Source organism: Melopsittacus undulatus, chromosome 1 (assembly GCF_012275295.1).
Source record: "Melopsittacus undulatus isolate bMelUnd1 chromosome 1, bMelUnd1.mat.Z, whole genome shotgun sequence".
Taxonomy (NCBI): domain Eukaryota; kingdom Metazoa; phylum Chordata; class Aves; order Psittaciformes; family Psittaculidae; genus Melopsittacus; species Melopsittacus undulatus.
Window position 1 is genome coordinate 99,938,302 of NC_047527.1, and position 14,239 is coordinate 99,952,540.

Sequence of the window (14,239 nt, forward strand, 5' to 3'; positions counted from 1 at the left end):
TGTGAGAGCATCTGCCATTGGGTGAGAGAGTGGGTGGATTTGTGGCCAGTGAGGAAGCCAAACTGCTGTAGGATTAAGCAGGATATTTCTGTCGCGGTCACTGGTTATTATTTCCTTTCCAAGTTACAACACGCAGTGCCCTGGTTGTTTTGTGTGGTGTTTTGAAGGTGAAAAAGCACAGATGTGAGAGTAACACTGAAGTCACCAAGGGTAGAGACCATTCATACAGCTCAGCTGCATGAGCTTGCTAAGATAGGAGTGTCTAGCATCACAAGGCCAAACAGATACAATTGCTTGGAGACAAATAGTGCACTCAGTCTTCTGAGTAGGACTTTCAGAGAGGGCTGGAGCTGAGAAGCTTGCTTTCCTTACAGAGCGCTATCACCATGTCTAATCCTGCTCCTGGGGAGAAGCAGCTGGTGTATGGTTAATGGGGTTGAGACCAGGTCTTTAGCTGTGCTATACTTATCAAAGTAAATGCTAGCCAATTCACGGAAAAGGTCTTCTTGGAGGATTAGGAGTAGATTCACTGCAGCAGAAGGGAAAGTACCCTCAGGGGTCCATATAAGGAGTAGTGAGGAAGCAAGAAAAGTTTGTGTTCTATGATGTGGACTTTCAGAGGCTCCTGAAGGTAGTGAGTGCTGTTGTATTGCTCTCCAGCTGCACAGGGATGGGTCGATTCTGTGAACATAGCTGCAAGAATTAGTGCCACTGATTGCTTCCAACTTTCTCAGGACACAAAAGCACCAGAATTGTTCTGAGATTCAGCTTTGAACACTGTTTAAGACTCATTCCATTGGCTGGTTCACGTCGTCAAACAGCTTCAGGTTGGTCATAACCCCTCTGAGAGCAGTTTGCGAATAAGCAGGCAATGAGACATCTTTCCTGTAAGCCCTAAGCCACGTGGGATCTTTTTGGAAAAGGCTGGCACTATCTGGATTGCTACATGCATCCCTTGTAGTGGTTTCTTCATGTGGCTTTGCACTCTTAGGAACATGATGTATGTGCACCAAGCCATACTTGTGCACAAATGCCCATCCCCACTTATAGCTGTGTCAGGCTCTATACCACCTGGATTAGGCTGTCTCTAACCCATAGATACTCATTGTCTACCATCACTATTAAAATAGTTGCATCTCAGTGGCTGTGTTGAATAGAAACTGGGAATAACTAGAAATACCCTCAATAATATGACAGGTGTATCTGTGTGCCCTCCTGAAGGCTGGCCCCTGCAGTAGAGGGGTTTGTATGAACATGATTCAGAGAACAAGACATAGGGATGGGTGATGATCAGAGAGGGTGAGAGATGAAAAAAAAAACCAACCAAGGAGAAAGACAAAAATTAAACAGAGCAAGGACAATGAGATAGAAAAAGAGAAATGAAAACGAAGAGATGAGCATGATGGAGGAGGTATCTTCATAGTTAGACACATCTCTCAGAGTTGAATGTCGTTTGTTTCTCTATGGCTACAGAACCAGCCCATATGTTATGTAGCATTAGTGCAGGTCACTTTCCTACTGGCAAAGCTGAAAGGGACCACTGTGTTCTTTCTGTATGAACTGCTCAAAGACTTGTATTTTACAGTGACTTCCATGCAGAAGTGAGTGACTTTCTTCATCAGCAGTTTATTGAGCTCAGATCTAAGGAATCAGCAAGACCTAAAATATTCCAAGGCCTAATGAGAAGGTCAATGAAACCATGACTGTCACAGGTGACAATCATCCTGATTATAGAATCACAGAATGGCTTGGGTTGAAAGGGACTTTAAAGATCATCCAGTTCCACCCTCCTGATACAGGGAAGTAGAGCAATTCATTGCCTTCCCCATCTAATTCGCTTTCTCTTGATATTTTTTTTGTCACCCTTTAGGAAGGAAACCAGGATGGATTACAGCTCATTCAGTGGAGTTCCCCGGTTCTTGACCCGGCCTAAGGCATTTATAGTGTCTGTGGGGAAGGATGCCACCTTGAGCTGCCAGATCATTGGAAACCCCATCCCAGCTGTGAGCTGGGAAAAGGATAAACTTCCGGTCCAGTCTGGAGGAAGGTTTAAAACCACAGAAGATGGGGATCTCTATCAGCTAACCATCTATGATCTGAGCCTGGAGGACAGTGGCCAATACATCTGCCGAGCCAAGAACACCATTGGTGAAGCTTTTGCAGCTGTCAGCATCAAAGTTGGAGAAGAGACCACAGTAACAGAGTCAGCCCCATACTTCATCCAGAAGCCTTCCTCCATCAAAGTAACACTGGGAGAAGATGCCATGTTCAAATGCAAAATCCAGGGCAGCCCTCCTCTCTATGTGAACTGGGAGAAGGATGGCAAACATGTGCGGAACCGGGCTGATGCTGGGCGCTTCCAGATTGAGTCTGTTGGGGAGTCAAATGCTCTCACCATCCAGTGTGCCCGGCTAGCGGACAGTGGCACCTATACCTGCCGGGCAGAGAACCCCATCGGCTCTGCCAGTGCTTCAGCTGCGCTGGTAGTGGAAAAGCAAGGTTCTTCCAACCCGGGCAGCAGCAGCCACTTCGACACCAGCTGCGGCAAGACGACATCCTTGTTGTCTCACTTGCAAAAGAGGCGGGAGGAGATCAGGAAGATGGACATCTCCCATGGGACTCTTGATTCAATGTCTGCCCAGTCTTACTCCACGGCAGAAGGGCTGTCTAGCATTGGATACAGCCTCTCCCGGGATTACGAGAGGGCTGCTGGACTCACCACCAAAGGGGCTCGCAATGCGACTTTTGGGTCACTGACACGCGTCTGCAGCGTGACAGAGGGGAAGCACGCTAAGCTGAGCTGCTATGTGACGGGTGAACCCAAACCAGAGATTGTGTGGAAGAAGGACAATGAGGTCATTGTGGAAGGACGGCGGCATGTCATCTATGAGGATGATCAGGAGAGCTTTGTGCTGAAGATCCTTTTCTGCAAGCAGATAGACAATGGGCTGTACACCTGCACTGCCTCCAACCTGGCAGGCCAGACATACAGCTCTGTGCTTGTCACTGTCAAAGGTAGGTCCTTGTGTTTCTCACTGGGGTGGACAAGCCTGCAAGTTGACAGCCCTTGAGATGGGAACATGAACAAAACTTGTGCCACCAAACTGCTGCAAAGGAGTGCGCATTAGACACGACTAAAACCCTCCAGATGTAAACAGGGGTAAGCACTGGAATAGATAATCTAGGGAGAGAGCCACATCACTAGAGGGGGTTAGGAAAGGGACTAAATGAGCACCAGTCATAGAACCATAGAATCATAGAATGGTTTGGGTTGGAAGGAACCTTAAAGATCTAATTTCAACCCTCTGAAATGGGCAGGGACACCTTCCACTAGACCATGCTCTTCCAAGATCTATCCAACCTGGCCTTGAACACTGCGAGGGATGGGGCAGCCACAGCTTCTCTGGGCAACCTGTGCCATGGCCTCACCACCCTCACAATCAGGGATGGATGTTGCAGAAGTGGCTGGTTGTGGGTACCTCAGATGAACCAGATCTCTAGTGTTCCCATCAGTCCTGATTTTATAGTAACCTAGGAGACATGTTTCCACCCTCTGGACCAGTGACTGCTGAAGCCCAACTTACCCTCCAGACTTTAATCACATCTGTGTTTATATTCACCATATGACTTACTTAGTTAAACTGTCATACATGTGCCATTTAAGCAGTAGTAGAGGAAACTCCTCCCTGCAAGCTGAGTGTGTCAGGCTGCCTTGGATCCCTTGGGGGACCCACTCGTACTCCAACTCTAGTTACAGTCTATCTCAGTTTTCCTGTACAGTGACAACCAGCAGCCTTGTTCTTGCCAGGTTCTTCTGAGTTTTCTCAGTTCATGTTGCTGGATAGCCTGTAGTCCTCATATGCTCCCAGAACTGTACCACGAGCAGGATGCCTCCGTTTGCTGTGCTCAGTGGTTAAGAACTTCCGAAGGTCCCTCAGTGCTGGTGAAGGGCAGGCCGAGGTCTTCAAAACAGTGACAAAAAGTGTGACACACACATTTTCACAAAGGAAGCTCTAAATTTTCAAGCTGCTCTTCCATTTGGCAAGGTTACAGTTTGCAAGCCAAGCAGCACCTGTAAATTAACTCTCAAGCATAAAAGGCTTTGCACTTGAGTGGAAAGTAGTGGGTTTTGACTGGCAGCAAAATTAATTAGAAGTCCAAAAGAGCAGGAGCGGTCTGTGTTTAAGACTCTCTGTTTTTACTTCTTTTTCTGGTTTGCCTTTTCTGGACCTCTCTTTCATACTCACCATCCTTCCCATCAGTGACTCAGTGCTCATGTCCATCAGTGACACCTGATCTATGGAACTCACTGGCACTCATCCCACTCATTGCTATCTCTTGGAGGTGCTGAGTGATGTTGGGAAGGGCATTTGTCCTCTTCCATAAAGCTGTGATTACCTCATGATTCGGGACTCAGAGCCGAAGACCGAGCCTGGCCCTTTGGTGGGTGTTTGCTTTGAGGATGGCTCAAGCTCTGTTACTTGCCCAGCACCTGTCTTGCAGAGACAAGCCCCTCCCCTCTGCCCATGCTTATCTGATTATTCTCCATGGGTGCAACCCGTTCCAAAGGAGATGGGGAAAGCATGCGAGGCAGCGAGTCTGGGAGCGAGCACCATGGGAAAAGGTTATCGATCACTGTCCATTGTCAGGATATGCCTGTGAGTCAGAGGTCTTAAATGGAAATGTTTGTGGTTTGTTTCTTTGTTACACTATGCCATGTTTGGCTTTCTGACCAAAGCTGCCATGGAAAATCGACGTGTGTTGGTTATACTTAGGCCCTGAATGATGATTCTCCTTTGTGTCACCAGAATTCCTTCTCAGCCCTCCAAAGAGAGCTCAGAATGATGTAGTAGTGAAGTGAGCTTTTAATTCTGTTGTTTATGCCATTAACTCACCTGTCATTGGGTTTAGAGAGATAGGTCATCTTGCCATACAACATCCCTTTGCTCATGCATGCAAGAGAGGCTAAATTCTCTAGGCAGCCACCCTTAGTGAGCACCAAGCTGCTGTGTTGGTCTTTCTGCAGGTAATCCTGTGATGCCTATAGCATGTGTCTGTACACACATGTACCAAGAAAGACAAGCACCATGGGGTTAAATACGATCTGACATTTTGCTCACAGATTTTCAACACAAGAATGCAAGTGAGAATATTTATGGGTCTTTTAAAGGTAATAAATAATAGAAAAAGACTACCCAGCCCAGCATCCTGTCTATACATTGTCTCTTAGAAGTGTCTCAAGGCACAGGACTTGGGCACAGGTCAAACCTCTAGAAAAGCCACCTATTTTTTGTCAATCTAGATCCTAGATGTACAGCCCCAACCCATTTGTAAGCACTATGCTGAGCCCATGCCTTAAAGAACATAGAGCTGAAATAAAAGTGATGTTTGGGCTGTTCCTACATGAGATGTAGTGAATCAGACATAAATCTCAAAGGAGAGGCTTCAGGGCAAAGTGTCATTTGCACAATTAAGGAAACCTAAAAGTTGATTGCTCTGATTCAGAAAAGTGTCTAGAGCAGGGATAAAATCACAAGCCATGCACCGAAAGGTAAACGTCTTTGATGAAGAGCAGAGAGGATGGGAGGAACATGAATAACCAACTTGAATATCCTGAAGGCTTTGGAGATGTTCCTAAACCATGTATAAAGTTAGTGAGAACAGCATACAGGTCTCCATCCTTGGACCTGGGCCAAGCAATGTTAATCTGAGTCCCTCAATACAGTAATCAGATACTGTATGAAAAGGTTAAAGGTTGCAAGCCAAATAGGATAGAGACTGGAAAAGCAGACTCCATGAGCTGCTCTTGCTCCATGCTACCTCTGACCTGCAGTGATTTTGGATGACCACTGTCATGACAGTCACATTTGAGATCTGAAAGAGAATTGCAACTTGAGAAGTTTGGAGGTAGAAAGGAAACTTGGAAAGCACAATAACTAGGAAGACCAAAGTAACAAGGTGGTGGAATCTTGTCTGTGCACCTTTAGAGAGCTCCTATTGGGAGGATTTTCCATATTCTTACTCTCACTGGACCGTTTTTCTAGGCAGAGGGAAAACTTGCCTTTGGAATAATAAAAGGAGAGCCTGTGCGTAGGCCAGAAATAAGCAAGGGGAAATGTAGGCGAGTGAGAAGACCAGGTCAAGCAGGCAGATATGCCTTGAGAAGGTTAAGAAAACATTGGCTTCTTTGCAGGCTGCACCTATTCTTAGCAAAATATGTGTTAGCAGGACCTGCTTTTAAAAAATAACATCATCTCATTGCTAGTTTGCTTGATATGGACCAAACAAAAAGCCTATGACTCTTTGGAGAAATATGTTCTCAAGACAAGCAGCCAAATTCATGTCTGATCTAAGCTCTTGCAGTTTCCTGCTAACTCCATAAGCTGCTCTTGCTCTATGCTCCCTCAGGGTTTTGCTTTGCTGTTTCTATCTCACATTTTTCCCGGTAGGCAGGCATTTGAGACTCTTATTTCTTATCTTTCCTTCTTTAGAAATGTTACTGCCTTCATTACATGCCTTAATGAGAATTTCTGTTCTGCTTTGACTAAAACCAGATTAATATTAAAAACTATCTGCAGCAGCTTTTTCCAATGTGCCTGTAGTAGTTACAGCCCAGAATATTTCTGACTTGTGCTGGGTGCTGTGCAAATAGGTAAGAGAGGATACCTACATTAGAGAATTTGCAATGTAAATGTCAAAATCTGACAGACTGCATGACAACATGGGCTGAAAGAGAGTAACAGAGCTCTCTTCTTAACTCACTATGCTGGCCAGTGGTAGAGTAAGCATATTTGTTTTCACATTTACCTAGTTAAGTGGAAAGTACACAGAAAGGCTGGTGTAAAGTTTAGTGTTTCCTTCCTCAGAATGAGTCTTCTTCATGTAACTATTATCTGGTTATTAGTCTGTGTTGATTAGTTCATTAGCAAGGAAGATGAGCCACCTGTCTTTTGCAGACCTTTCCTTGAGATCTGGGTTGCCTGTTGATTAGCTGAAAACTCTGTTTCCTCCTGGCCACCAATCTCAGCATCTCTCTGACCTGAGTAAGGGGCTGGTTATGGACCAGATGAATTGTTTGGAACGTGGTCCTTCTGTAGTCTCCTTACCAAAATTAACCCCCTCTCTCTGACCAGGTACACATTAGAGCATGTAAAGAGCATGAAGATATATTCAGGAAGAGGAGGTTTGTGGGTTTTGGAGCCTCTCTCACATCTCCAAAGCATAAAAACCAGTGGGCTGGGTGAATCCCAGACTTTGATTCAGTTTATCAGCTGCTGTGTCTCTGAAGCTCCATTCAGAGTGAGATAAGACGTGTGTGCACATGTCAGAAGTACGAAAGCAAAGCTGTTTTCAGAGGATATCTCTGACCCCAAGTTGTCAAATAAAGCCTTGCACCTACTTTCTCTGGCTGGAAAGGGAATGCTGTTACAGAAACACAGACTGAAGAGTCGACCAACAATTCTGTGTTTGTACATTTAGAAGCTATTTCCTACAGTAGTTTTATGTCTTTTTTTAATTTATTTTTATTTTTACCTTAGATATTGCTTAGTGGCTGTAAGGAGAGAGGGGTTAATGATATCGCCAGTTGCTCCAAGTATGAGAATGCACTTCTGTGATTCTCAGGTGCATCTTGTGTTACTTTTTGGCTCTTGGGCCTGTCCATGTGTTCTCAGTGTCAGCTCCAGACTCCTTCCTATCTCACACAGCAACATTTCATCCAGCTCACGGTGGCTGACATCCTTCTGGTCAACGCTTTCTTGATCTCATCCTCTCGTTTGTTCCAATGGCATGAGAATTACAACTGCTTAGTTCCCCCTGGCTGCATGGGCTGATTCCAGAAGTGATTTATGGGATTGCAGGGCAAGAGTCTGAGTTGCCTGTTTGTTAAAGAGAAAAGGATAGTTAACAGGTGGAGTGTGGGCAGGTCAGGTCTGTGTAACCGTAGTTGAGGCTTTCCAAGGAAACTTGGATTTGCCTAGAATTAAGGTGCAGTAAGGCAACACAATTTTTAAGACAATAACCAGGTTGCCATGTTTTTTTTTGCAAGGACAGGTAGGGACAGGACAAGGGGGAATGGCTTTAAACTGACAGAGGGGAGATTTAGATATTTGGAAGAAGTTCTTCCCTGGGAGGGTCTACTACTGTTTGAGGCACTGAAATGGGTTGCCCAGGGAGGTTGTGAATGCTCCATCCCTGGCAGTGTTCAAGGCCAGGTTGGATGAAGCCTTGGGTGATATGGTTCAGTGTGAGGTGTCCCTGCCCATGGCAGGGGGTTGGAACTAGATGATCTTAAGGTTCTTTCCAACCCTAACTATTCTATGATTCTATGACTAACACTTAGCATTGTCGACTGCTACTCACTAGCTGCCTACAACTCTTAGTAAACATATGAAATTACTAGCCTGGGAGAATGTTTGTTGTCAGGGAGAGGGAGAATGGAGTCACAAAAGAGGGCTGGGAGCTGGTGTTAGCATAAGAACAGACACATAACCACCGGAATGGTTATATGAGGTGCTTTATTGCAGCGCTGGGAAACCAGGGGCACTCGCCCAAATCTGGCTTCGACCTTGTCACATCGCGCTCCAATTTATATATCAAGAGTTTCGCAATCAATGCATATTAAACCTAAATTGCTACCTTGACTAATACATATGCATCAGGGATTGCCTCATCAGTCTATTACGGCATCAGCCTCTTCTGTGCTTGTGCAGCCCCCCTCTGGTGGTCGTCCTGATGAAGTAAGGAGTCTTCCTCAGATGAAGTAAGAAGTCTTCCTCGCTTTGTCCTTTTCACCTGTCCGTTCTTTGGACAGGCCCCAACCATTATGTGGATGCCAGTATTCTCTTGTTTTCACTTGGCTGCCTCTGGTCAATCTGTATGTTCTGCTTGGATAAGGTTTTACAATACTTTCTTAAATCCACCCATGCCTAAATTACAACTAAGGTACAAAACAATTAACTAAGGTACAGAACAGCAAAATCAAAGGCCTACTATTGATTTGCAAACTTTCAATATAATTATTTCTAACATAAAATTTCACCCTTTTCTAACACTGGTACAGTAGTTATTAGAAGATGAAGGTACATGTCAAGACATGATCTCTCATGAAGCATGAGTGGTGATATATCAGCACTGACTCATCCAAGTCTGTGACATGACCACGACACCAGCCCTGTGGCTGTGACCGCCGGCTGTCCTCTTCAGTCCGATCCCCTTTCTCCAGTTTAGTGCTGGGGTGTCAGGGTGATTTCATAGTGCAGCTGTCACTGGAATTAAACATTGTTCTGTGTGCAAAATGTCTTCCCTCACTGCCATGCAGCTGTTTCACATGTTTGATCTACAGTCTGGTTTCTCCACAAGCCAGAACACAGCAGCTTCACTGCTGGAAAGCAGAACAGGAGGGAGACTTGGGCTTTTTTCCTAGTTCTTTTGTTGTTGCTGACAAAAGCTGATACACCGCCTTTGCTGCCTGCTGGGAGAATAGAAAACCCCTCTATTAGTTACTCCTCTGCTTTCCCCCATATCTGTCTTGTACACAGCCGCTCCTCATCTTCCTGTTCATTTTAGATCACTCTGCTGAGCTCGCTTCCGCTGCAAGACCCCTAAAACATTGGTTCTTGCACCAGCTGACCAGTTCAGATGCTCACACCCTCACCTAGAATTGCTTTTCCTGTAACAGGCTTGTTTGCTGTTACCCACGTGTAGCATGATTACTTTAAAGGCTTATACTGTGACATGAAGTGGCTGTTGTTACCTATAAAGTTAGGCTGGGAGGCCCTGCCCTTCATCTCACTGGCATCACTAAACGAGGCGGTGCAGTGCAGAGGTGTTTGTGCTAGAAGTCAAGCAGGCCACACGAGCGGACTTTATTAACCTGATACTTCACCAACTTGTTCGCGTTGCTTTGGATTGGAGCTAACACCTCTGCATGGTGGTGTGGGGCAAGTACTGCAGTTCAGATTGATACTATGTTGTTTTAGGTAAGTCCTTAGAGTACTTCTGTTGGGATCTAAGATTCTTTTTACGTTAGAGCAAAACACCTGCTGTATTAGGGCTTGATTATAGGTTTAGATGGTGGCTCAGGACAAATTAATAACACAAGGAGTGTTATTGTTTAAATTTTCTTTATTGATTTATTTATTTGCACAGCTCTCACCACATACCATCAGACTCTCTTGTTTATCCTTTGTGTTTTTACCTTCTTAAGAACCCTCAATACCCTTCAAGGAAAAACTGAAGGATCTTGAAGTGAGGGAGAAAGAATCTGCCACCTTCCAATGTGAAGTGCCCATTCCTAGTACAGAGACATCTTGGTTCAAGGAGGAAACCAAACTCCGGCAGAGCAAGAAATACAACATTGAAGAAGAGGGCACATATCGCCGCCTCACTGTCCAGGACATCACTGCAGATGATGATGCTGTCTACATCTGTGAGATGAAGGAAGGGAGCAGGACCATCGCAGAATTGTCTGTCCAAGGTAAGAAAGGCTCTTGCCTACCAAGTGTGAGATTCACACATGACACTCCACACTCAACCTTATGAACGGCATTCACCCTGTGCATGTGTGCAGTGAAGGACAGCAGACTCCCTTGTGGTGCAAGAAGAGAGGCATGTGTGTCAAGTCAGTGGGTACCTGGTCTCCTGCCAGGGGTTTCTGGGACATGGGGGCAGATGGTGTTGCTGCAGAAAATATGTCACCTGGTTGGGGACCTGTGCTTAAAGGGACTTTCTACAAGACCTATAAGCTTTAGCCTCACACTGTAGACTCCTTAACATGATCCCAAGCATCAGATGTGTTCCCTGGCACTGTCTCACACATATCTTACCTGGTGCCTGGTGAACACAATAGCAAATCTTGTCCAAGAGCGGTGCTGACCACACTGGGAACCTGGCTCACAAGCTGTGGTTGATAGTTTGATATATGGTGCAGGCTGCTTCCATGGATGGGGCAGCCACAGCTTCTCTGGGCAACCTGTACCAGGGCCTCACCACCCTCATAGTCAGGACTTTTTTCCTAATATCTAAATCTCTCTTCTGTCAGTTCAAAGCCATTCCCTCTTGTCCTATCCTTTCCTGACCTTGTCAAAAGTCTCTCTCCAGATTTCTTGTAGTTCCCCTTTGTCTCCTGTTGGATGAACTGGAGACCTCTCGTAGCTACAGGATTACACTTGTCCTCCCTCATCTGAAGCCTGACTTTACTCCCAGGGAAAGAAGTTGTACTTCACTGCTTATATTGGTGCAAGACAGCTGGATGCCATGCGTCCTTGATCAGATTCCTTTTTGTCATCATTTCTATCATAGGCAAACTATAGAGAGTGCATACAGGCAGAGGCAGAAGGGAAAATTTAGTCTGGACATGTGGGAGAGTTCATGTAGACATCTTTCTGTTCTGCCTTCTGTTAGATCGAGACCAACCAAACTCTGTCGGTGTGTTTGGCCCCAGTAGGACAGCTGGTATTTTTTACTTGTTTGTGCTATGGTGGCATGTTCCATTAAAAAGAGAGTGACTGGGGCAGGTGGAGCTCCTGGGAGGGACAGGAGGCAGAGCCTTCCTGCGGGAGCCCTGTGCCTGCCAGGGGGGAGAAGATTTGAGAGAGCGGGGTGGGGTTGGGAGGAAGCGAAAGCTTGGCAGGGTGCAAAAGGCTGTGGGGATGGGGACAGTGCTGAGGGCAGCAAGGAGCAGACATGTGAGCAGAGAATTGGGGTCTTGAATCCTGCTGATGAAATGTGTGTCTGCTTCATGAAGCGGTTCAGCATTGCTTTTCATTAGATAGCTTAGGTGATGTGCCTGGGTGAGGGCAGGGACTATTACAGGGCTGGAGTCTATCCCCAGATCACCATCTATCACTAGGTGTGGTATCCTGATGAAGAAGTCCAAACTTTCTTGTGAATAATTGCAAGGAATAACCTTGAGGTTATTCCCATGGGTGATAATCATCGTAGTCATTTGGAAAAGACACAAGTGAAGTTCATTCCGTGTTTATTTCTGGGTTGACTCCAAGAAGATGTCTGAGGGTTTTTGAGTGTTTTCTGTCAATTTGGGTGACTGGTGTGTTTGCCATCTTGGTTTTCTAACTTGCTGGTAAATCTGATGGAGGCAAAATCCCAAAGACAGATGAGACACTTGTCAAGTTAAAGGCTGACCCACTTCAGCAGCATTTTAATTTGAATTCCTGGCATATGTGAGTAATGAAAGTTGTATCCCTGTCAAATCTGTTCTTGGCAATACTACATACCTGGTGTTTACCCAACAGCAGACTTCACATGTTAGGCTAGAAACATGAGCGACTGTAGTCAAACAAGATGGCTTTTCTCTCTTTGAAGGCCAAAATGAGTCTTGGGGATTATCTGTTCTGTACAACTCAGAGCCTAGGAATTCATTCAGGTGTGTCTGCATAGTGTCTACAATGTTTTGATTAGGTGAGAGCTGTTTGACCAGTCCTGTTGCAGTCTGTTGCCAGAGACTTCGATATCTACTATTTGCTGATCATAATTACTTTCTTATTTAAAGGGAACATCATTAAGAAACTTCCACGAAAGACTGCGGTCTTCTTAAATGATACAGCCATCTTCTGTGTTGAGCTGGACAATGATTGCCAGAATATCCGATGGCTGAAAAATAAAGAAGAAGTGAAATCTGGTGATCGAATCTCCATCACACGCTCTGGCAAGCAACATACCATGATCATCCGAGAGTGTAAGATGGAAGATGCTGGTGAAATTGTCTTCCTGGCTGATGAAAGCAGGACTTCTACCCAGTTCACTGTGACCAGTAAGCTTCACTTTTGTTTGGCCTTGGTGTTGTGGTTTCCCCAGCAGGCAGGTATTCCCGTCGTAGTACTGTGTTTCAGGTATTGCCATGGTGAGTTTGTTGGCCAAATACAGCAGAAGGTTTGATGTCTACTGCATAAAGCCAACAGCCTGCTCATGAATGTTATGAGATGTTATGGAGAGATCAAAACAGAGAGAGAAGAGTCCTGGGGAAAGAGCATGGCACAAACATGTATCTTCTCTGCATCATTCTTATTTCATGATGGAATGAACATAAAATGATAACAGAGTAAAGCATGGGATAAGAGGTGTATCTTCTCCCTGCCAGGAGGTGCTTAAAAAACACAATGTGTAAGTTGCACACATTCCAGTTGCTTTAATTCATTGTATGCAGTGTGCTGTGGGTGCTCCATCTGTATGCTGTCATTTTCCAAAATCATTAGTTTCTTAGAGGAGCACTTATCAGTTCTTGCTATTGGGATAATACCTCTTCTATCAAATAGGTCTCACTTATCTCTCCCTCTCTCTTCACTGAGGATTTGAATGGGAGAGTCAGTCAGCGTTCAATTCTTTCCCCAGGTCTTGAGTCAACAGAAACATGAGGGTAGGTTGCAGGTGTGCTGCATCTTACAGGAAAATAGATAGGTGCCCTGAACATTTTTGTCAGAATATGAAGCTTATTACCAGTCTAGCAAGGAAAAAGATTTGTGAGCGAACACCTACACACATGCAGATTAAGGATTTTGGGCAGTCAGATGTCTACTGAACTTGAAACATTGAAACATCTTGCTTTGATTTTAGCTTCTTAAAGTTTTTTATTAAAGTTTTATATATATATATATATATATATAAACCAAACCAAAACTGCAAGAAAAAGGGGAAATGCTTCTTACTGAAAATATAGTTTCCTTCCTTTTGTGGAGACCAGCAAAGTTATATCCACTCTCATCCTCTCTTTAACATGAAAAAGTTGAGAGGACCCTGTGAGTTGATGGTAACAATGCTGAAAGAAGGAATCTTTGTCCTGTTTAGCTTTATTGCGTGTTATTATATAACATACGGGCTGGAGAATTCCTTCAGCTGGCACACCTGACCTGAGCAGGTGCAGTTTATTTGAGATCTAAAATGAAGTTTCTGTTAAGTTGGCTAATTTTGTTAACTTTATTTTTATAGTGCTGCATTTCCCAGGCAGAAGCTACTTCATTTTAGGATGGAGAGCTATATGTGCTTTCTGGCTCTGCTCAAGTTTTGGTTTGCACATGGAAAATCATCCATTGTAGTCACTAATTGGGAAGAAGAATACTTTCTCCTACTACCACCTCCATACTGCAATTAGTCAGCGGTAAAAAGAACTATTTAATTAAAGGTTTATATCTGCTGTGTTATCTAAAATGGGATGGGCCATTCTGATCCTATGGAGTTAAAAAGAGGAAAACAAAAAAAAAAAGAGGTTAAGTGTCACATTTAG

The 14,239-nt window shown here is 44.7% G+C and overlaps 1 protein-coding gene across 1 annotated transcript in view; it reads left to right on the forward strand.

Moving 5' to 3' along the window:
- The first annotated feature begins 1,883 nt into the window (after positions 1-1,883).
- OBSCN (obscurin, cytoskeletal calmodulin and titin-interacting RhoGEF) overlaps positions 1,884-14,239 on the forward strand; it is a 174,172-nt gene continuing 161,816 nt past the window's right edge. The window contains 3 exon segments of the mRNA XM_034060452.1: positions 1,884-3,015; positions 10,208-10,477; positions 12,512-12,772. Coding sequence (XP_033916343.1) covers positions 1,884-3,015; positions 10,208-10,477; positions 12,512-12,772 — 1,663 coding nt within the window.